Source organism: Hyperolius riggenbachi, chromosome 6, assembly GCF_040937935.1.
Source record: "Hyperolius riggenbachi isolate aHypRig1 chromosome 6, aHypRig1.pri, whole genome shotgun sequence".
NCBI lineage: Eukaryota > Metazoa > Chordata > Amphibia > Anura > Hyperoliidae > Hyperolius > Hyperolius riggenbachi.
Genome location: NC_090651.1, coordinates 129,408,232 through 129,432,692, shown reverse-complemented (window position 1 = coordinate 129,432,692; position 24,461 = coordinate 129,408,232). Strand labels below are relative to the sequence as shown.

General features: G+C 46.4%; 1 protein-coding gene across 2 annotated transcripts in view; it reads right to left on the bottom strand.

Moving 5' to 3' along the window:
• The window catches only part of LOC137521104 (inosine triphosphate pyrophosphatase), a 45,438-nt gene that overhangs the window by 14,568 nt on the left and 6,409 nt on the right, over positions 1 to 24,461 (bottom strand). For both annotated transcript variants that reach the window (XM_068239899.1, XM_068239898.1), the window contains exons 4-5: positions 12,262 to 12,335; positions 2,266 to 2,297 (exon numbers count right to left, since the gene is read on the bottom strand). In XM_068239899.1, the coding sequence (XP_068096000.1) occupies positions 2,266 to 2,297; positions 12,262 to 12,335 (106 nt within the window). The remainder of the gene's footprint in view (positions 1 to 2,265; positions 2,298 to 12,261; positions 12,336 to 24,461) is intronic.

Here is a 24,461-nt window from a genome sequence, read left to right as displayed (position 1 = left end):
TGCCCTAGGGGCAGATAGGGGTCTAATCTGATAGGTAGCAGTGACAGGGGGTGATTGATGAGTCATTAGTGGGTGTTTAGGGTAGAGAACAGATGTAAACAATGCACTTGGGAGGTGATCGGACATCGGATCTGCGGGCGATCTATTGGTGTGGGTGGGTGATCAGATTGCCCGCAAGGGGCAGGTTAGAGGCTGATTGGTGGGTGGCAGTGACAGGGGTTCATTGATGGGTGGCAGTGACAGGGGGTGATTGATGGGTGATTGACAGGTGATCAGTGGGTTATTACAGGGAAGAACAGATGTAAATATTGCACTGGTGAATTGATAAGAGGGGGTCTGAGGGCAATCTGAGCGTGTAGGCGGGTGATTGGGTGCCCGCAAGGGGCAGATTAGGGTCTGATCTGATGGGTAACAGTGACAGGTGGAGATAGGGGGTGATTGATGGGTGATTGATGGGTAATTAGTGGGTGTTTAGGGTAGAGAACAGATTTAAACACTGCACTTGGGAGGTGATCTGACGTCGGATCTGCGGGCGATCTATTGGTGTGGGTGGGTGATCAGATTGCCCGCAAGGGGCAGGTTAGGGGCTGATTGATGGGTGGCAGTGACAGGGGGAGATTGATGGGTGATTGATGGGTGATCAGGGGGATAGATGCATACAGTACATGGGGGGGTCTGGGGAGAATCTGAGGGGTGGGGGGGTGATCAGGAGGGAGCAGGGGGCAGTTTAGGGCATGAAAAAAATAGCGTTGATAGTGACAGGGATTGATTGATGGGTGATTAGGGGGGTGATTGGGTGCAAACAGTGGTCTGGGGGGTGGGCAGGGGGGGGGGGGTCTGAGGGCAATCAGGGGGCAGGGGGGGTAAATCCGTGTGCTTGGGTGCAAACTAGGGTGGCTGCAGCCTGCCCTGGTGGTCCCTCGGACACTGAGACCACCAGGGCAGGAGGCAGCCTGTATAATACACTTTGTATACATTACAAAGTGTATTATACACTTTGTATGCGGCGATCCGGGTGCTAGTAACCCGCCGGCGCTTCCGAACGGCCGGCGGGTTACAGCGCGAGGGGGCGGAGCCAGTCCCCGGCGGAGGATCGCGTCACGAATGACGCGATCGCTCCGCCCATGTCCGTACAAGGACCGGCGCCATTTGTACATGCGGCGGTCCTTGCGGGGTCCACTTCCCGGCTGCCATTTGTACATGCGGCGGTTGGGAAGTGGTTAAGGGGAAAAACCTGTAGCTGGGAAGTGGTTAACATTATAGAGATAGCTGTGTCTTGCCTGCTCACTATCATAAGCACAATGAATCATGCAATGGAGGTGAGGTCCCTGTGACAGGCACTCCCCACTGCTCTGTTCCCCCTGTATGCTGGATCCCATAGCAATACAAAACAGAAGTGTTGCTTTATCAAGAGCCACCTGCTGTGTCCGGAGTCCATGCACCCCCTCGGCAACAGAGTGTGTGGCCAGCACTAGGAGGACTGACCTGAGGTGCAGCAGAGCGGAGAGAGGAACATTGTCACTACCCATGTGCTGGATGCCCTCACAGTTCCAAACAGAGGAGCTGTTTCCTCAGGGGCTCCCCATGGTGGCTCTGAAGTAGCGAAGCGTAGAGAGCAGCAGCTTAAAATTCAGCTCTGAGGATTCCCTTGCCTCTCTGACTGCTCGCTATGTCTCAAGGCGCCACTAGATGGCATCCCGTGTGTTCTCGTCGGTTGGATCTTCGTTGGGTGGCGTTGCTGAGGTTCCCTGATCAATCTTCAGGTAAGTATTCCGCTTCAAGCCTGGTACATTATTGACTAGCCAGTTTTACCACCTCCGATTAGTATGAGAGTTTACCTCCTCAATCATAGTATTCAAAATTTGCTGGTCTTCATACTACATTGAAGTGGTAAAACTGGCCAAACATTGGCCAACCAAAGCTGGATTTGTATACGCACTCTTAGGGTGGCCACTAACGATCCAATCTTTTTCATCCAATCTTACCATTTCTATGTAATATAAGGGAACTGCCTAAAGTATCCATTCAATATAGTCACTCAGTTTACTCTTCTAATACATAGATTTGGTAAGATTGGATGAAAAAGATTGGTTCATTAGTGGCCACCGGGGTTGCTAACTGTGAATGAGATGAGATCTGTACATTTTCTCTACAACAAGTTTACCTGTCCAATATTATTAGTCAAACTACTGCCCCCTTATAACAGTACATCTATTTTAAATTAGAGTGGAGTAACAAAACAGCAATTCAAAAACTGAATCTTACCTTCAGGTTTTAACTTCTCAAGAAACCATTTTCTGAAATTGAACACAATAGGTCAATGTTACTACACTTTAAGGTGAAAGTGCAATAAGAGTAGATACCTAGATAGTGTAGTGAACATAAAATGCTGTAAAATTACACGTATTCCAGTTTTAAATGTGCAAACTACCAGCTTCTTTGTAAAAGAGACATGCATGGCCAGCCCCCGATACTACCTCTCTGCTATCTGCACAGTTCATGAACTTCAAAACACACACATTTCATACACAGTACATTTGCAGAATTCACCAATCCTGAATATCTAGCTGATGCTCTACTCCTGAACATTGGATGGATCTGACAGAACCACTCTCAATTGCACTACCTTGAATCTTTTCTGTGGATGACTTAAGCTATGGAATAAGTTATGCAACTAGATCATATGAATTATCCTCTGTTGTAAAATGTTACTTTAATAACGGTTATACTTTTATTTAAAAAGAGTACCAGAGCCCAAGTTCGGGTACACAGAATTAGATACTAACCTAAAGAGAGGGAAGCCTCTGGATCCTATTGAGGCTTCCCTCCCAGTTGTGTTGTTCCCTGTTGCTGAGCACAACCCCCCAGCAGATGCTAATCCCCAATGCATCGTCACTAATCCTAATGGGGCCGCCCAGCTCTTCCTACTCCAGCGTGGCTGTGCAATAGCCGACCCAGCCAATGCACAGTGGATGCAGAAAAACTGACTCCAATGAATGCCTATGGGAAAATCTGCATCAGAAAAATCACGTTTAGTGGAAACAGGCCCATAGGCATTCATTGGAGTCATTTTTTCTGCATCCAATCTGCGTGTAGTGGAAACAGGCCCTAAGCTGGAGGGCTTGGTGCTACTGCGCCTGCAGGCTGGTGCTACTGCGCCTGCAGTAGCTGTGTCAGCACTGCTACTGTGCAGACCCACTTCCGGAAGAAGAGCTGCGCGGCCCCGATGTGAAGGGGGTTTGCGCTCTGCACCGGGGGGCTTTACAGCCAGGGCTGTGGAGTCGGAGCAATTTTGGGTGCCTGGAGTCGGAGTCGGAGTCGGGAAAAAATGCACCGACTCCGAATGAATTTAAACTGTAATTAAAATAGAAAATATGATAAATTGTTTTATTTCTCAGATAGGTCATCATAAATAATTTATATATACAGTAATAGCTGTGCTTAGCCCACAAAAATGAAATAAACCAATCAAAATTAGTTACTTGTGCTGCTTTAATAAAGCAGTCCCCATATTTTTTAAGTCAGATATACATATCTGATTGTGACTGTACAGTATATATGATGTGTACACAGGAATCTCTTATATATACTAAATAACATCTATGCTGTAAGAATAAAGCCTGATGTGTAGCTGTGTCTCTAATAGAGATGGTCAATGAGATGGAAATAATTCTGCATTGATGCTGATTTATGCAAATGTATGCACTCTCTTTGCTTATGAAATCAAATAATTTGATATGTTGTTAAAATTTGGTTTGGTGACTATGAATTAACCACTTCCCGACCGCCTAACGCACAGAGGCAGTAGGGAAGTGGACCCCGCAAGGACCGCCGTATAGACAAATGGCGGCGGTCCTTGTAGGGGCATGGGCGGAGCGATCGCGTCATCCGTGACGCGATCCTCCGCCTCCGCCTGGCGCCGCTCACCCGCCGCAACATCCCGCCGGCCATACGGAAGCGCCGGCGGGATGTTAACCCGACGATCGCCGCATACAAAGTGTATAATACACTTTGTAATGTTTACAAAGTGTATTATACAGGCTGCCTCCTGCCCTGGTGGTCCCAGTGTCCGAGGGACCACCAGGGCAGGCTGCAGCCACCCTAGTCTGCACCAAGCACACTGATTTCCCCCCCCCTGCCCCAGATCGCCCACAGCACCCATCAGACCCCCCCCCTGCCCACCCCCCAGACCCCTGTTTGCACCCAATCACCCCCCTAATCACCCAATCAATCACTCCCTGTCACTATCTGTCAACGCTATTTTTTTTTATCCCCCCCCCCCTGCCCCCTCCGGATCACCCCCCACCCCTCAGATTCTCCCCCCCCCCCCCCCCCAATGTACTGTATGCATTTATCCCCCCTGATCACCTGTCAATCACCCGTCAATCACCCCCTGTCAATGCCACCCATCAATCAGCCCCTAACCTGTCCCTTGCGGGCAATCTGATCACCCCCCCCACACCAATAGATCGCCCGCAGATCCGACATCAGATCACCTCCCAAATCCATTGTTTACATCTATTCTCTCCTCTAAACACCCACTAATTACCCATCAATCACCCATCAATCACCCCCTATCACCACCTGTCACTGTTACCCATCAGATCAGACCCTAATCTGCCCCTTTGCGGGCACCCAATCACCCGCCTACACGCTCAGATTGCCCTCAGACCCCCCCTTATCAATTCGCCAGGGCATTATTTACATCTGTCCTTCCCTGTAATAACCCACTGATCACCTGTCAATCACCTGTCAATCACCCATCAATCACCCCCTGTCACTGCCACCCATCAATCACCCCCTGTCACTGCCACCCATCAATCACCCGCTGTCACTGCCACCCATCAATCACCCGCTGTCACTGCCACCCATCAATCAGCCCCTAACCTGCCCCTTGCGGGCAATCTGATCACCCACACCAATAGATCGCCCGCAGATCCGATGTCCGATCACCTCCCAAGTGCAGTGTTTACATCTGTTCTCTACCCTAAACACCCACTAATTACCCATCAATCACCCCCTGTCACTGCTACCTATCAGATTAGACCCCTATCTGCCCCTAGGGCACTCAATCACCCGCCCACACCCTCAGAATGCCCTCAGACCCCAGCCCTGATCACCTCGCCAGTGCATTGCTTGCATCTATTCCCCCCTCTAATCACAACTTGAGACACCCATCAATCACCTCCTGTCACCCCCTAGCACACCTACCCATCAGATCAGGCCCTAATTTGCCCCGTGTGGGCTCCTGATCACTCGGCCAAACCCTCAGATCCCCCTCAGACCCCCTTCCGATCACCTCCCCAGTGCATTGATTGCATCTATTTTCCCCTCTAACCACCCCCTGAGACACCCATCAATCACCTCCTGTCACCCCCCTAGCACTCCTATCCATCAGATCAGGCCCAATACAACCTGTCATCTAAAAGGCCACCCTGCTTATGACCGGTTCCACAAAATTCGCCCCCTCATAGACCACCTGTCATCAAAATTTGCAGATGCTTATACCCCTGAACAGTCATTTTGAGACATTTGGTTTCCAGACTACTCACGGTTTTGGGCCCGTAAAATGCCAGGGCGGTATAGGAACCCCACAAGTGACCCCATTTTAGAAAAAAAGACACCCCAAGGTATTCTGTTAGGTGTATGACGAGTTCATAGAAGATTTTATTTTTTGTCAAAAGTTAGCGGAAATTGATTTTTATTGGGTTTTTTTTCACAAAGTGTCATTTTTCACTAACTTGTGACAAAAAATAAAATCTTCTATGAACTCGCCATACACCTAACGGAATACCTTGGGGTGTCTTCTTTCTAAAATGGGGTCACTTGTGGGGTTCCTATACTGCCCTGGCATTTTAGGGGCCCTAAACCGCGAGGAGTAGTCTAGAAAACAAATGGCTCAAAATGACCTGTGAATAGGACGTTGGACCCCTTAGCACACCTAGGCTGCAAAAAAGTGTCACACATGTGGTACCGCCGTACTCAGGAAAAGTAGTATAATGTGTTTTGGGGTGTATTTTTACACATACCCATGCTGGGTGGGAGAAATTTCTATGTAAATGGACAATTGTGTGTAAAAAAATCAAACAATTGTCATTTACAGAGATATTTCTCCCACTTAGCATGGGTATGTGTAAAAATACACCCCAAAACGCATTATACTACTTCTCCTAAGTACGCTAAGGGGCCCAAAGTCCAATGAGTACCTTTAGGATTTCACAGGTCATTTTGCGACATTTGGTTTCAAGACTACTCCTCGCGGTTTAGGGCCCCTAAAATGCCAGGGCAGTATAGGAACCCCACAAATGACCCCATTCTAGAAAGAAGACACCCAAAGGTATTCCGTACGGAGTATGGTGAGTTCATAGAAGATTTTATTTTTTGTCACAAGTTAGCGGAAAATGACACTTTGTGAAAAAAAACAATTAAAATCAATTTCCGCTTACTTGTGACAAAAAAATAAAAACTTCTATGAACTCACCATACTCCTAACAGAATACCTTGGGGTGTCTTCTTTCTAAAATGGGGTCATTAGTGGGGTTCCTATACTGCCCTGGCATTTTAGGGGCCCTAAACCGTGAGGAGTAGTCTTGAAACAAAAATGACCTGTGAAATCCTAAAGGTACTCATTGGACTTTGGGCCCCTTAGTGCAGTTAGGGTGCAAAAAAGTGCCACACATGTGGTATCGCCGTACTCGGGAGAAGTAGTATAATGTGTTTTGGGGTGTATTTTTACACATACCCATGCTGAGTGGGAGAAAGATCTCTGTAAATGGACAATTGTGTGTAAAAAAAATTAAAAAATTGTCATTTACAGAGATATTTCTCCCACCCAGCATGGGTATGTGTAAAAATACACCCCAAACCACATTATACTACTTCTCCTGAGTATGGCAATACCACATGTGTGGCACTTTTTTGCAGCCTAACTGTGCTAAGGGGTCCAAAGTTCAATGAGCACCTTTAGGCTTTACAGGGGTGCTTACAATTTAGCACCCCCCAAAATGTCAGGACAGTAAACACACCCCACAAATGACTCATTTTGGAAAGTAGACCCTTCAAGGTATTCAGAGAGGGGCATGGTGAGTCCGTGGCAGATTTCATTTTTTTTTGTCGCAAGTTAGAAGAAATGGAAACTTTTTTTTTTTTTTTGTCACAAAGTGTCATTTTCCGCTTACTTGTGACAAAAAATAATATCTTCTATGAACTCATTATGCCTCTCAGTGAATACTTTGGGATGTCTTCTTTCCAAAATGGGGTCATTTGGGGGGTATTTATACTAGCCTGGAATTCTAGCGCCTCATGAAACATGACAGGTGGTCAGAAAAGTCAGAGATGCTTGAAAATGGGAAAATTCACTTTTTCCACCATAGTTTGTAAACGCTATAACTTTTACCCAAACCAATAAATATACACTGAATGGGGTTTTTTTTATCCAAAACATGTTTGTCCACATTTTTCGCGCTGCATGTATACAGAAATTTTACTTTATTTGAAAAATGTCAGCACAGAAAGTTAAAAAAATCATTTTTTTGCCAAAATTCATGTCTTTTTTGATGAATATAATAAAAAGTAAAAATCGCAGGAGCAATCAAATAGCACCAAAAGAAAGCTTTATTAGTGACAAGAAAAGGAGCCAAAATTCATTTAGGTGGTAGGTTGTATGAGCGAGCAATAAACCGTGAAAGCTGCAGTGGTCTGAATGGAAAAAAAGTGGCCGGTCCTTAAGGGGTAGAAAGCCCTAGGTCCTCAAGTGGTTAAAGGGTACATGAGATGGATGAAAAGAATAGTGTTATATATACCTGGGGCTTCCTCCAGCCCCCTTCAGGCTAATCAGTCCCTACAGCCAGGAGCATTCTGCACTGGCACAATAGTGCTGCGCAGGTGTAGTACGCTCCCGGCGGCGGAGTGTGTGCATGCGCACTACGCCAGACTGGCTCAAGTACCTGGACTCCTAGCAGAAGATCCAGGTGGCGGAGGAGGACAGCGAGGGACTGATTAGCCTGAAGGGGGCTGGAGGAAGCCCCAGGTATGTATAAAACTTTTATTTCATCTGTCTCAGGTTTACTTTGTTACACAGTAGTACGATACTCTACATATGCACTCTCCACAGAGCTGCAGGGAACCCACTGAGAACGGTGTGCACATTGAACACAAAGGTGTTGTCTATCGCACATTAACCTGGTTCAGATTGTGCATGAAGAATGTGTAATAGAGGAAGAATCTCCTCATTCTCCTGCAGAGTACCTGCACATCACTCTTACATGTACCCACAGTTACATTGCCTAGGGCCTGATAGATGTTCTTTGTTCCAGCCTGTACCTTTTACAAATACTCTTACCAAGGACTAGTTTTAGTCTATGATTAAAGGGAATAAATATGGCATATGTATGTTTACATATCCTTCTCACTTCAGTTGCCTTTTAAAATTCCTAAGCGTTGGCAGTTAAGAGATGAATTTTATGTTACATACTTTCAATCAACAAGATTGTAATATGCAAATTAGAGGAGTCGGAGTCGGTGGAATCCTAAACTGAGGAGTTGGAATCGGAGGATTTTTGTACCGACTCCAAAGCCCTGTTTACAGCAGCGAGGAAAGCCTTGATATGATCCTGAGGCTTCCCGTAGCTATCTGGTTTTGATCTGGAGTCTTTAAGGTCTTGGATGATTTCTTTTAAAAATGTTCATAAGTCAAGCAATCAGGCAGTGTATTTAATGAGAAGCGTACCGGAATTATATGGTAGAGGAAGAAAGCCCTTGAAAAATAGCACCTCCCACAGCAAAATTTGAAAAAGTATAACAAAAATCTTTATTCAACATTAGGTATAATAATAATCACAGTACTGATGATTCAATAAAAAATAAAACTATTTAAAAAGCAAGCAAATATTCCAACATGATCCCTGCTGCATATGAAACAATAACTCTAAATGCAATATTTTGTATAATGACACAATGCTGCTGTCAGATATAAAACCCCACAGTAGGCTCAAAATTGAGCCTCACAGGGGGAGAACCCGGGTTCAGTATACAACCTAGTGTGATGCAAGACCAATAAACAACACCTGTGCAATGAAACCTAAAAAAAAAAAACCACATGAATAAATGTTGCATATATAAAATTATGAAATAAAGTGGACAATTGCCATCCAGATATACAGTATTACTAGTGATAAGATGCCTAGTAGAAAATTAAAGAGAACCCGAGGTGTGTTTAAAGAATGTTATCTGCATACAGAGGCTGGATCTGCCTATACAGCCCAGCCTCTGTTGCTATCCCAAACCCCACTAAGGTCCCCCTGCACTCTGCAATCCCTCATAAATCACAGCCATGCTGTGAGGCTGTGTTTACATCTGTAGTGTCAGTCTCAGCTGCTCCCCCTCCTCCTGCATAGCTCCGGTCCCTGCCCCCGTCCCTTCCCTCCAATCAGCAGGGAGGGAAGGGATGCAGGCGGGGACTGGAGTTCTGCAGGAGGCGGGGAGAGCAGCAGACTGACACTATAGACATAAACACAGCCAGCTCTGACAAGCTGTTTGTCAGCAGCGTGGCTGTGATTTATGAGGGATTGCAGAGTGCAGGGGGACCTTAAGGGGGTTTGGGATAGCAACAGAGGCTGGGCTGTATAGGCAGATCCAGCCTCTGTATGCAGATAATATTCTTCAAACCCACCTCGGGTTCTCTTTAAGGCAAAGGAGCAGCCCATAGGAAAAAGAGCATAAAGTGGAGTAGTGCAAAAAATAGGAGATACTTAGCCCAGAAATGGTGAAGTCAGAAATGATGCATCCTCTCTCCTTGATAAAGCGAGGTGACTCTCGTGGAACTAGTGGGATCTTGTCTTCTGAGGGGATTCCTTGTTCCCTGCTGTGCTGCTGAGATTGACTTCACCATTTCTGGGCCAAGTATCTCCTATTTTTTGCACTACTCCACTTCATGCTCTTTTTCCTATGGGCTGCTCCTTTGCCTTAATTTTCTACTAGGCATCTTATCACTAGTAATACTGTATATCTGGATGGTTATTGTGCACTTTATTTCATAATTTTATATATGCAACATTTATTCATGTGGTTTTTTAGGTTTCATTGCACAGGTGTTGTTTATTGGTCTTGCATCACACTAGGTTGTATACTGAACCCGGGTTCTCCCCCTGTTGGGCTCAATTTTAAGCCTACTGTGGGGTTTTATATCTGACAGCAGCATTGTGTCATTATACAAAATATTGCATTTAGAGTGATTGTTTCATATGCAGCAGGAATCATGTTGGAATATTTGCTTGTTTCTTAAATGTTTTTATTTTTTATTGAATCATCAGTACTGTGATTATTATTATACCTAATGTTGAATAAAGATTTTTGTTATACTTTTTCAAATTTTGCTGTGGGAGGTGCTATTTTTAAGGGCTTTCTTCCTCTACCATATAATTGCTCTTGTTTTGAGCCCTAGCACACACAGTCATCTGGTTGAGGTGTTGCAGACACTTCCTAGAAACTATCTTAGAGTGTACCGGAGGCGATGTATAACATGATGAGATAAACGTGTATGTACAGTGCAAAATGTATAAATAACCAGGCTGTTATACTTGTTGTATTTTGCTGCCTCAACTAGTCAATTTTTAGGCATGGAAGTGATAGCTTCTGTCTTGTCGGTACTTTGTAAGGAATATAGTAGACCTCACTGATGAGCAGATTACAGCCATAAAAGTTTTCCTGGCAGAATACAACTTCTGCGAGCAGAAGGAGAAAAAATGCATGAACTTTTGACCTTTTTACTCTGGGACACTTAATAGGCAGTCACTTGACAGAGACAATATTTAATCTACTTTGTAAATGTTTGAATATAAAATAAAATCATGGGCTATCTAAAAAAAGTCATTTTAGAAGTTCGAGAATAAATCCAATTGTTAATCTGATCAGTTTATCTTCACCTTGGGTTCACTTTAACTTGCATTGATCTCAATTGCGCAACTAGCTACAGCTATACTGTCTATTTTCCTCAAGATTTGGCTTCATTTTCTGGGCTGAATGCTGTATCATCAAGCAACCTCAAGGTCCAGGAACACCTGCACACATGCCAGATATTCGGCCCAAATAGCTACCCTGGCCGAGTTCCCTCTAGCCTGTGCACTGAAATACAAGTATATAAAGAAAAGTCTCCATGGCGCTTGTGGTAATACTACTAAATGAAATATCGGGTTACATGCTTCAGTTTGTGGTACTGTACTAAAATGTGTAAGTTTACAGCTCAATTTCCTGTTTGTCAGGAAAGTGGCTGCAGCTTGGGAAGGCCCGCTATGGACTGGAACGCGTAAGTAGAGGAAATCAGCTGACAGTCTAAAAACTGGTGCACAGGGCAGTTGACCATTGCTTTGACAAGCACTTGGCTACAGTAACCCTATAAAGGGGCTTCCCACAACAGCGTTGTGATTTTTATTAAATTGCAGGATGCACTGCATCATTTATTCAAAAATTGCTTCACAAAACTGCAAACGATTACGATTTGGTTGCGCACTGGCACTAACACGCAGTGCGTTGAACAGACGATCGAGCTGCCAGTTCACGGAGTTCCCGGAAGCACAGAGGGAAGGAGATTTGTGCATAACATAATGGGCTGACTCAGCCAATGATTGGGGGTAAACTCACACATTTCAATACCACAAACTGGAGCACATAAGCCAATATTTAATGGCGTAGTATTACCACAAGCGCCAGGGAAACTTTTTTTTGTATATATGAACTTTATCTATTGGATTTAGGGGTTGGTTCAGTTATTCACAAGGCTGCACAGCATCTACCCCTAGTATATAGTGTTTTTGCTTGTTTGTTTGTTTTTTTTATCTTGAACTTGTACTGAAATACAAGCGGTTACAGAAACCAAGAAGATAAGTCATCTGTAGCGTAAAAACATGATGGCCATTCCGTTCTGCAATACAATATTGTCCATACAAAAAGACTGGCACCGCTGTCTATGAATTATAGCTCTTTTATTCCATAAGAAGGCAGCAGGACTGCTGCCTTCTTATGGAATAAAAGAGCTATAATTCATAAACAGCGGTGCCAATCTTTGTGTGGACTTTGCTGTGCTCTCCAGGAGGCACTGGGGTGCGACTTTGGCACGCTGCATACACCTTTTTGGATTGGTGCTCCCTTCCTTCTGTTTTTGCTGCAATACAATATTGACAGTTCCACAGGTGTGAATAAAAATTGCCAAACATTTTCGTCTGAAGGGGGGTGGGGGGGGTGGGGGGCTGTGTCGTTGCTACTCACATGTAAGGACCAGGAAGACCTCCTAGTGCATTAAAACACAAGCATGTGTCTTCAACTACGACAGGGCCCTGAATCTAAATAAAATGAAAAACAGAAATTGCATGTTATCAATGCAGACAATATACAATCAGATCCATAAATATTGGGCCGTCAACACAATTTTAACATTTTTGGCTCTATACACAACCACAATGTATTTAAAAGGAAAAAATATGATGTGCTTTAACTGCAGACTGTCAGCTTTAATGTGAGGGTATTTACATCCAAAACAGGTGAGCGGTGTGTGAATTACTACAGTGTGCACATGTGGCTCCCACTTGTTAACCCCTTCCTGACCGCCTAATGCCGACAGGTGTCGGGAAGGTGGCAGCCACAGGACCGCCTAACCCCGAAAAGGCGTCAAGAGTGGCGGGTGGAGATTAGCGGGTTCGCGCGCATCCCCGCTTGAGTGACAGTGCTGAGCTCCGTCAACAGTCTGCCATCGGCGATCGTCGCTAACAGACTGAAAAAAAAAAAAGAAACAGCTACTTCTCTTCTTTGTACAGTGCTGCAATCTAATGCAGTGCAGCGGGGGATTTGTGCACACAAAAAAAAAAAAAAAAAGGGGGGGGGGGGGATGCCTGCGGCAGCAATCCGAGCCCACCAACAGAAAGCTCTGTGGACCTTAAAGGACTTACGAGCCCAAATAGGTAAAGAAGAGAAGTACCTTAATCACTTTTAAATGCACGGAGGACGCCATCCGCGCCCTCCGTGCAGTTCGGCCGGGTCCCCGCAGTGTGATAGCCCCCCGTGCCGCTCCCGACCCCACGGACGGGTCGGGCTCCTCTTCCTCCCCTAAGATGGCCGCCGGAGCTGGCCGCGGCTGCGCAGTCCGCATACACGTTCGCGTATGCGACTGCGCAGCCGCGGCCAGCTGCGGCGGCCATCTTAGGAGAGGAAGGGGAGCCTGACCCCGTCCATGGGGTCGGAAGCGGCACGGGGGGCTATCACACTGCGGGGACCTGGTGGAACTGCACGGAAGGCGCGGATGGCGTCCTCCGTGCATTTAAAAGTGATTAAGGTGCTTCTCTTTTTTTACCTATTTGGGCTCGTAAGTCCTTTAAGTGTTAAGGGACTGTGGTCCTTAAAGAGTAACTGTCAGGCTAAAAAAGCTAATTTAAACCTCTATTCTCCTGTGTTAAACAGTTTAGAAGGAAACCAAAAAGGCAATACTGAAGTTAAAAATCTCTCTTACTTTGTTGTTGGATTAATAGCAAGCCTCTTTATTCCCAAGCTCCTAAGGAGGCCGCAGGTCTTCAGGCCGCATTATACTGCAAAGCATTCTGGGGCTGCTTCTTCTCCCTGGTCCTCCCCTTCATTTGACTACCCTGCCCTAAGGCTGTTTTCACGGGGACTCATGTTACAGCAGCCTGTATCTTGCAGCCAAGCTCACAGCTCTGAAAAATCAAGTGCTGTTCACAGAGCACATGTTCTGTTAGAGTATACTGCACCAGTCTGTATTGTTCCTAGCCACATGGCTAATTAAAATTCACTGCACTTCTGTGTTGTCTGGATCATGAACCATTTAGGATCTTTGATCTGGATCTTTTTTGTGAGTTGAACCATCAGGAAGCAGGGTGAGGGAGGATATGACATCATAATTGGCTTCTTACAAGACAGACAAACATGGAACCTGCCATGAGCATCAATCTCTGCAAATACTATATAAAAATTCTGTGAAATCCAAACGTGGACAGTGAAATGCATATGTAATGTAAGTACAGCCAATATTTAGCTACTGATATATGTGTTTTTTTTCTCTGAGACCCTATACCTAACAGCTCCTCTTTAAGTGTTAAGGGATCAAAAGTAATGGGACAGAATAATAATAACTCAAACTTTTACTTTAATACTTGGTTTGCAAATCATTTGCTGCTGATTACAGCCTGAAGCCTGGAACGCAGACATCACCAGACTGGATTTTTTTTCCTGGTGATGCTATGCCAGGCCTCTACTGCAACAGTCTTCAGTTCCTGCTCGTCTTTGGGGCATTTTCACTTCAGCAAGTGATCGGATTCAGGTCAGGTGATTGACTTGGCCATTACATTACACTTCTTTCCCTTCAAAAACTCTTTGGTTGCTTTTGCAGTATGCTTTGTCTATCTGCACTTTAAAGCGCCTTCCAATGAGTTCTGAAGCATTTGGCTGAATATGAGCAGATAATATTGCCCGAACACTTCTGCATTCATCCTGCTGCTTTTGTCAAAGTCAACAATCAAGAGAAGACTTCAGACTAAATACAGATGGTTTACAGCTGATGTAAACAACCTATGTATCTGCAAATGTGGAATACAAAATGATCCACATGTAGCTGAGCACAATGCTATACCATACAAAGCAAATGGTAGAGCGGTGAATGAGGTAATGGAGCTAGGGAGCAATGTAGATTGGCACAACAGCTGTTTTGCATCTATACAGATGCTCCCTTATGTGCTGGATCCAGCAGGTCACTACAGCTAGTATCACGCACCACCCACTGTCCCCCTTACTCATCCGATCACTTTGCCAGGAGCCTCCAAACTCTAGTCCTATTCCTTAAAGGGAACCAGAGGCCCCAGAAAAAAAAGCTATTATACATACCTGGGGCTTCCTCCAGCCCCATACGCATGGATCGTTCCCACGCCGCCGTCCTCCGCTTCCTGTATCCGGCGGTACCGGGTCCCGTAGTTTCGGCCAGTCGGCGACAGGACGCGGCCAATTGTCGGCATCACAGGGGCTCCCGGCATACACTTACGCGTTGCAGCTGCATACTGAGCAGCCGCACGCGTAAGAGTATGGAGGGCAATTGGCCGCGTCCGCCGGAAGTGACGGGACCCGGTACCGCCGATACAGGAAGCGGTGGACGGCGGCGTGGGAGCGATCCGTGCGTATGGGGCTGGAAGAAGCCCCAGGTATGTATAAAAGCTTTTTCTGTTTTTAAAGAGAGTTCCTCTCTGGTTCCCTTTAAAGTGGTAATATTTAACCAACCCTATTTCAAGTTCACAAACTTCCCACCAGCACATACTTTTTTTCCGGTGTGCTTGGGGGGAGGGGGGTTCAGACACTTTGATCTGACGAGCACAATGCTGTTCAGGATTTAGCAGTTGCCAGTTTTCCAATGTGGGACTATGTCCAACACTCGATCTATAGAGGAAAACACCAATTTTGGACAAAGTCAGACATAAGATTGGGATGGGTTAAACCAGTGGTCCTCAAACTAAGGCCTTGTGGGCCGAATGCACCCCCCAAGGCTTTTTTACCGGTCCCCCACACACAAAATGTATTACTTAGATGCGGTCCACTGCATCTTTAAATATTGTTGGCTCCATATAGAATAGCAATTCTGGTACCACCCTTCCACTTCGAAGCCAGAAAGCAGTCATTTGCTGGATTCTGGGATAATGGGTGGAGGGGATGACTTGTAGCAAGCATGATCACATATGTTTTGATCAGTGCTGTGCAGAAATGTTATGGTTCCTTTGCGAAGGGGAAACGGAGGGTTGTGCTGTATACTTTGCTACAGTGATTGTGTGTGTGAGATTGATTGTGCTGTATGCTTTTGTAGGCCATTGGGTAACATTATGGCTCACATATGACTTGCTATGTACGGGTCGCAATAGCTGCACATGCTGTGTTGGGAGGGCATACCGCATGCGCATGCTGTGTTGGGAGGGCATACCGCATGCGCATGCTGTGTTGGGAGGGCATACCGCATGCTGTGTTGGGAGGGCATACCGCATGCGCATGCTGTGTTGGGAGGGCATACCGCATGCGCATGCTGTGTTGGGAGGGCATACCGCATGCGCATGCTGTGTTGGGAGGGCATACCGCATGCGCATGCTGTGTTGGGAGGGCATACCGCATGCGCATGCTGTGTTGGGAGGGCATACCGCATGCGCATGCTGTGTTGGGAGGGCATACCGCATGCTGTGTTGGGAGGGCATACCGCATGCCCATGCTGTGTTGGGAGGGCATACCGCATGCACATGCAGTGTTGGGAGGGCATACCGCATGCGCATGCTGTGTTGGGAGGGCATACCGCATGCGCATGCTGTGTTGGGAGGGCATACCGCATGCGCATGCTGTGTTGGGAGGGCATACCGCATGCGCATGCTGTGTTGGGAGGGCATACCGCATGCGCATGCTGTGTTGGGAGGGTATACCGCATGCGCATGCTGTGTTGGGAGGGCATACCGCATGCGCATGCTGTGTTGGGAGGGCATACCGCATGCGCATGCTGTGTTGGGAGGGCATACCGCATGCGCATGCTGTGTTGGGAGGGCATACCGCATGCGCATGCTGTGTTGGGAGGGCATACCGCATGCCCATGCTGTGTTGGGAGGGCATACCGCATGCACATGCAGTGTTGGGAGGGCATACCGCATGCGCATGCTGTGTTGGGAGGGCATACCGCATGCGCATGCTGTGTTGGGAGGGCATACCGCATGCGCATGCTGTGTTGGGAGGGCATACCGCATGCACATGCTGTGTTGGGAGGGCATACCGCATGCACATGCTGTGTTGGGAGGGCATACCGCATGCACATGCTGTGTTGGGAGGGCATACCGCATACACATGCTGTGTTGGGAGGGCATACCGCATGCCATGCACATGCTGTGTTGGGAGGGCATACCGCATGCACATGCTGTGTTGGAGGGCATACCGCATGCACATGCTGTGTTGGAGGGCATACCGCATGCACATGCTGTGTTGGAGGGCATACCGCATGCACATGCTGTGTTGGAGGGCATACCGCATGCACATGCTGTGTTGGAGGGCATACCGCATGCACATGCTGTGTTGGAGGGCATACCGCATGCACATGCTGTGTTGGAGGGCATACCGCATGCACATGCTGTGTTGGAGGGCATACCGCATGCACATGCTGTGTTGGAGGGCATACCGCATGCACATGCCGTGTTGGAGGGCATACCGCATGCACATGCCGTGTTGGAGGGCATACCGCATGCACATGCCGTGTTGGAGGGCATACCGCATGCACATGCTGTGTTGGAGGGCATACTATCTGCACATGCTGTGTTGGAGGGCATACTATCTGCACATGCTGTGTTGGAGGGCATACTATCTACACATGCTGTGTTGGAGGGCATACTATCTGCACATGCTGTGTTGGAGGGCATACTACATGCACATTATTATAAATGGAGTCTCTGGACTCTGATCCATAACAGTGGGTATAACATAATTTAAGTGGCCAGGGACAGGTTTTGATGAGCCTCCTGGCCATATATACTTTTTAATCCAACTTTGATGAACACAACCAGTTAATTATAATATTAATCTAGAAATAATAGGCATCAAGTATAATCAAAAAGTGTATGAAGCTTTATTATATCAAAAAGGGATTTAAAAACAAACATTAACATTCTTGAAGAGAAATTGCGGAGTTCTGCTTTAACATTCCTGCCCGGCTATGTAACACGCTCACATCCACTCCCAGCACATTCAACCCCCCCCAGACAACTTTCTTAGAGCTCTGCACTGCGCATAAATATAACATGTGAATAGACTTGGAAAGACCACATTTACTTACGGTAAAGTCTTTTCCAGTAGTCTGAAGGACAGCACCCCCTCTTGAGACTGGTCTCTCTTCCCTCATAGTGGACAGGAAGCTAAAAGATAAAAAAAATTTGCATAGCGGATATGCAGGCAGCATAAATACCCCCCAGCTCACCTAGAGCCCTCAGTTAATAAAAAAGATTATACGGACGTATGCTTAAATAACAAAACAAAAAAAATAATATGTATATTTACCTCAATATTTCCCACACTGGGTGGGTCGCAGGGGTGCTGTCCTTCAGACTACTGGAAAAGACTTTACCGTAAGTAAATGTGGTCTTTCCCAGAACGTCTTTCAGGACAGCACCCCCTCTTGAGAGATAGACAAGATGAAATCTTAGGGTGGGACGACTGCTTGTAGAACTTTTCTGCCAAAAATCAAGTCTGCACTGGATAGGACATTTAGCCTGTAGTGCCTGACAAAAGTATTCTGACTGGACCAGGTGGCCGCCTTGCAAATCTGTTCGATGGATGCACCAGCCCTCTCTGCCCAGGATGTAGAGATACCCCTTGTCGAATGAGCTTTGATTGAAGTAGTAAGCTGTTTCCCCTGAGATCGGTATGAAGTAGTAATGGCTTCTCTAATCCATCTGGCCAATGTAGCTTTGGAGGCCTGCTTCCCTCTAGACACTCCCCCAAACAATACCAACATCGAATCCGACCTTCTCCATTCCTTAGTCCTTTCGAGATAATGAATGATACATCTTCTTACATCTAGACAATGCAGACGTTTTTCCTTCTCATTGGATGGATTTGCGCAAAAGGAAGGTAGAAATAACTCCTGGGTTCTGTGGAATTTAGATACTACCTTAGGAAGGAAGGCGCTGACTATCCTTAATGTAATCCTATCATCTGAAATAATACAGTATGGTTCCTGAATCGATAAAGCCTGAAGTTCCCCAACCCTTCTTGCTGAAGTGATTGCCAGCAGAAAGGCGGTTTTTAAAGAAAGAAATTTATCTGAAATCTCCTTCAATGGCTCGAATGGAGCTGTACACATAGCTTGAAGAACTGTATTTAAGTCCCATGAAGGAATTCTGGATCGAACTACTGGTCGAATTCTCTTTAGAGCCTGAAAAAATGTAATAAAGTATTCTTCTGCCGCCAGTTTTCTTTCAAGAAAAACACTGATTGCAGATGTCTGAACCTTCAAGGTACTAACACTTAATCCCTTTTGTAGTCCCTGTTGAAGAAATTCAAGAACTGAGGTAGATAAAGATATATCCAGGGATCTCTCTTTACACCAATCTGAATACACTGACCATGTCTTATTATAAATATTCCTTGTTACTTTTTTACGACATTGTATTAGGGTCTCTGATAACTTATCTGAGAACCCCTTTGCTTTCAAGATTTTCCACTCAGCTTCCATGCCGTAAGGTGAAGAAGTTGTAGGTTCGGATGAAAGGCTATGCCCTGCTGTAATAGATCCTGCCGATTCGGAAGAATAATTGGCTGACATACTGCCAATTCCTGTAATAACGTGAACCATGGCCTCTTCGGCCAAAACGGGGCTATCAGAATCATATGAGCTTGATCCTGCCTGATCTTGTTCAGAACTCGTGGGATGAGAGATATTGGGGGAAAGCTGTACATCAGACCTGCTCCCCAATTTAGTGAGAAGGCATCCACTGTCCAAGGTCTGTCTAGGGGACACATGGAGCAGAATTTCTGACACTTGGTATTTTCCTTGTTTGCAAATAAGTCCACTTCGGGGGATCCCCACTGATCCTTGATCTCCTGAAAAACTGCCGGATTTAGGGCCCAATCGTCCTGCTTCAGAGGGGACCTGCTTAGGAAGTCTGCCAACTGGTTGGCTGTACCCTTCAAGTGTCTGGCTTTTATAGACCCCAGATTCCTTTCCGCCCAATTCAGGATTCGTCTGGTTTGGGACCACAGTAACGAACTTCTTGTCCCCCCCCTGACGATTTAGGTAAGCTACCACACTGCTGTTGTCGGTTCTTATCAGTACATGACTCTGGGTTATATCTTGGCTGAAACTTTGTAGTGCCAACCATACTGCCTGAAGTTCCCTGCTGTTTGATGACCTGGCTCTCATTTTGTTGGACCACTGTCCTTGAGCTGGACGACCATCCATGTGAGCTCCCCAACCCCACAGACTGGCATCTGTTGTTATCACCGATTGAGATGGATAATGCCACAGCCGACCTTCTGACAGATGTGTGAGATCTTTCCACCACATGAGTGAGACCTTTATACTGTAGGGAATGAATACTTTCTTGTCCAGGAGTTTCACATCCCTGTTCCCTTCCTTTAGGATCCAAATTTGCAAAGTTCTGGCATGGAACTGACCCCATTGAATGGCCGGGAAGGCAGAAGTTAGAAGTCCCAGAATTGCCATTGCCCTTCTGAGGGAGATGTAATGGGCCTGCTGGAAAGAAGAAACAGCATTAAGTATTGCAAAAATCTTTGTCTGGCAACAAAATCTTTTCACTAGTAGTAGAAATATTGAAGCCTAAAAATTCCATGACCTGAGAAGGATTTAGGGAGGACTTAGACCAGTTAATGAGCCATCCCAAGGATTGCAAAAACGAAATAGTAGATTCTATCTGCAACAACACTGAGTCTTTAGATTGTCCCCAAATCAACAAATCATCCAGGTAACTAAGAACCGATATGGACCTGCCCCTGATTACCGCTAATACTTCTGACAACATTTTTGTGAAGAGCCAAGGAGCAGAAGAGATGCCGAAAGGTAGAGCATTAAACTGGAAATGTCTTACCTTTCCCTCCAGCTGCACTGCGAACCTGAGGAATTGTTGTGATCTCAGATGAATTGGAACATGCAGGTATGCATCCCTTAAGTCCAGAGATGCTAGGAAGCAGTCTTTCTGTAAGAGAGTTATCACTGAGTAAATATTGTCCATTCGAAATCTTCTGTATTTTATCGACTTGTTCAGTTCCTTTAGATTCAGGATAAATCGAAAATCTCCCTGAGGCTTTTTTACCAGGAATACTGGGGAGTAAAAACCTAACTCCTGTTGACATTTTGGAACCTCCCTGATTACTCTTTTTTGTAGTAGAGAGGATATTTCTCTTTGAAGTGCCAGTCCCTGAACAATGTCCCTTGGAGTTGGACATACGAAAAACCTTTGAGGTGGTGCCTGTATGAATTCTATGCTGTACCCCTCTAATATTATCTTTAATAGCCACTGATTTTGAAATGTTTCCTGCCATGTCTCGTAAAAGTGGGTAATCCTTCCCCCCACCGGGATGCTGGCGTCATTGTTTATTAGACTGGGTTGAAGGACGAGGGGAAAAGTTTGATTTTCCCTTCTGTACTCTATAGGGGGCCCATCTTTTCTTTGTGGTGGTTTTATTATCCGACTCTGGCCTTGTGTTGGCACGAAAGGAACGTTTAGACTGAAACGTTCTCTTCCTAACTGGAAAATTCTTCTTAACGTCAGCTGTTCTCTCTAAGGTCTCATCAAGTTTAGACCCGAACAACAACTCTCCCTCACAGGGTATTCCACATAGTTTGGCTTTGGAGGAATTATCCCCCTTCCAAGTTTTAACCCACACTCCACGCCTAGCTGAATTGACTAAGGCAGTAGTCCTGGCAGTAAGCTTCACTGTGTCATCTGCTGCATCAGTCATATAATCTGTGGCATTAAACATTTTAGGGAAATCCGTTAAGATTTCCTCTCTAGATACCCCCGTGGCAATTTTATGTTGGGTCTCCGTCAACCAGGTCTTTAGGGACCTACCCACTGCCGTGGAAGCGATGGCAGGTTTAAATGTAAGTGAGGATGACTCCCAAGCTCTCCTTAGAAGGTTATCGTTTTTTTTGTCTATCGGGTCCCTAAGGTGCCCGTAATCCTCAAAAAGTAAGTCTGTATTTCTCGAAATCTTTGATAAAGCTGGATCAAGCTTAGGAGAGGGACCCCAGAATTTATGATCCTCAGCGGAAAAAAGGGTACCGCCTGTTAAGGGTCCTTGGCCAAAAAGCCAGTTTCTCGGGATTATCCCACTCCTTTCTTATCATATTTTTGAGAGAAGAGTGGACCGGGATAAAAGAGGAATGAGGATCAGATAACCCCTCATACATTTGATCCAACTGGGATAGAGATTTCCTTTCTGTCTCAATACCCATAGTACTGTGCATGGCAGATAATAAATCATTAATAAGATCGGGAGAAAAAGCAAACTTCTGATTTTTCCCCGACTTATCCCCCCCTTCATCTTCCGAAATGTCCTCAAAGGATGAAATTTCTAATTCTCCCTCAGATAGCTCAGACCCAACTGATTCCTCAGCCCTTCTCTTTCTAGAAGCTGGTGTGGGAACTAAAGCTGCTGGAGGGGACTCAGGTGGTGGAATGGGATCCTCCGGTTGTACTACTTGCTGAGTTTCCAAAGCCGGAGTGGATGATGATGATGCTATTGCAGAATCTTTAATTTCCTTAATAGCTGTGGTCATTTCTGATCTCATCCATCCCATTAAATCCTTAAATATCACAGGGGATTCAGTTTTCACAATCTTATCAGTGCAATGGTGACATCATTTCCTGGTTGAAGAAGAGGAAATTTTTGCATTGCATAATGGACATTTTCTTTCTCCCTTAGAAGATGTAGAAGCAGATGAGTGATGCTGGGAGCTTGATTTGTCCTTTTTAGGCTGTAAAAAAAGGATAATATGGCATAAATTAGTGCCTATCCCATACATCTTATCATACCCCACACTTAAACATATTCCCCAGGTATTTGAGCACCCCTGTGCCGCTTACCAGAGAGGGTTCAGTGCCAGGCTCGGCAGATTGCGGCGGAGCGGGGCCTGCAGCGTCCTCCATGTTGCCAGAGAGGTGGGAACATGCACTGCTAACATTAAAATAGTGTTGGCTGATTACCTGATTAGTGTGGGGTAGGTCCAGGTGCACCGAATTGCCACTGCCAAACGGCGCTTCCCACTTCCGGTCACGCGGGACGCAGCGCGTGACGCACTTCCGGTATCCGGACGGAATTTTTCCTTTGCGCGCCCATGCGCGTATATAGAAGCTGCCAGATCTGGAGAAGCCTCCTCCACGCTGTGCGAACTGCACGCTGGCTCCCATGACCAGCTCTGTTTGCAGTCCGCAACCACGCTGCCCCTGCCGCCTGACAAAGATGGCACCTGCGGAGGCTCCGCCAAGCGTCCCGTCCGGGACAGAAAAAACAACTGAGGGCTCTAGGTGAGCTGGGGGGTATTTATGCTGCCTGCATATCCGCTATGCAAATTTTTTTATCTTTTAGCTTCCTGTCCACTATGAGGGAAGAGAGACAAGTCTCAAGAGGGGGTGCTGTCCTGAAAGACGTTCTGGGAAAAAGGGTTAAAGATGGTAATAGGCTTGCTTCTGCCACATCAAAGTTGCATCCTGAATGTCCTCATATATTAGGGCTAACGTCTCTAAAAATTAAAAGCATGCATCATACGGTGGCAGGTCAGACAAATATATCACTGGATGGATCTCACCCATAGTCTGTAGCCTTTCTTCTGCGCTGCAGCTGCTAGTCTTCTGGTACGTCTGGGAGGTACGTTGGGGCCCTTCCTGGATACTCACTGGGAAGTTATTCAGCTGGACTATCTGCACATGCTGAGTTGGGGGGCATACTATCTGCACATGCTGAGTTGGGGGGCATACTATCTGCACATGCTGAGTTGGGGGGCATACTATCTGCACATGCTGAGTTGGGGGGCATACTATCTGCACATGCTGAGTTGGGGGGCATACTATCTGCACATGCTGTGTTGGGGGGGCATACTATCTGCACATGCTGTGTTGGGGGGGCATACTATCTGCACATGCTGTGTTGGGGGGGCATACTATCTGCACATGCTGTGTTGGGGGGGCATACTATCTGCACATGCTGTGTTGGGGGGGCATACTATCTGCACATGCTGTGTTGGGGGGGCATACTATCTGCACATGCTGTGTTGGGGGGGCATACTATCTGCACATGCTGTGTTGGGGGGGCATACTATCTGCACATGCTGTGTTGGGGGGGCATACTATCTGCACATGCTGTGTTGGGGGGGCATACTATCTGCACATGCTGTGTTGGGGGGGCATACTATCTGCACATGCTGTGTTGGGGGGGCATACTATCTGCACATGCTGTGTTGGGGGGGGCATACTATCTGCACATGCTGTGTTGGGGGGGGGGCATACTATCTGCACATGCTGTGTTGGGGGGGGGCATACTATCTGCACATGCTGTGTTGGGGGGGCATACTATCTGCACATGCTGTGTTGGGGGGGGGGCATACTATCTGCACATGCTGTGTTGGGGGGGGGCATACTATCTGCACATGCTGTGTTGGGGGGGGGCATACTATCTGCACATGCTGTGTTGGGGGGGGGCATACTATCTGCACATGTTGTGTTGGGGGGGGCATACTATCTGCACATGCTGTGTTGGGGGGGGGCATACTATCTGCACATGCTGTGTTGGGGGGGCATACTATCTGCACATGCTGTGTTGGGGGGCATACTATCTGCCCTGGTTAAATGGGAGACATGAGGGCTGCCCATGTTAATAAGCCCTGTCTACAATACCTTGGATCAATGTTATGGTTTTCTACATCATGTTATGTATACTCCGGCCCC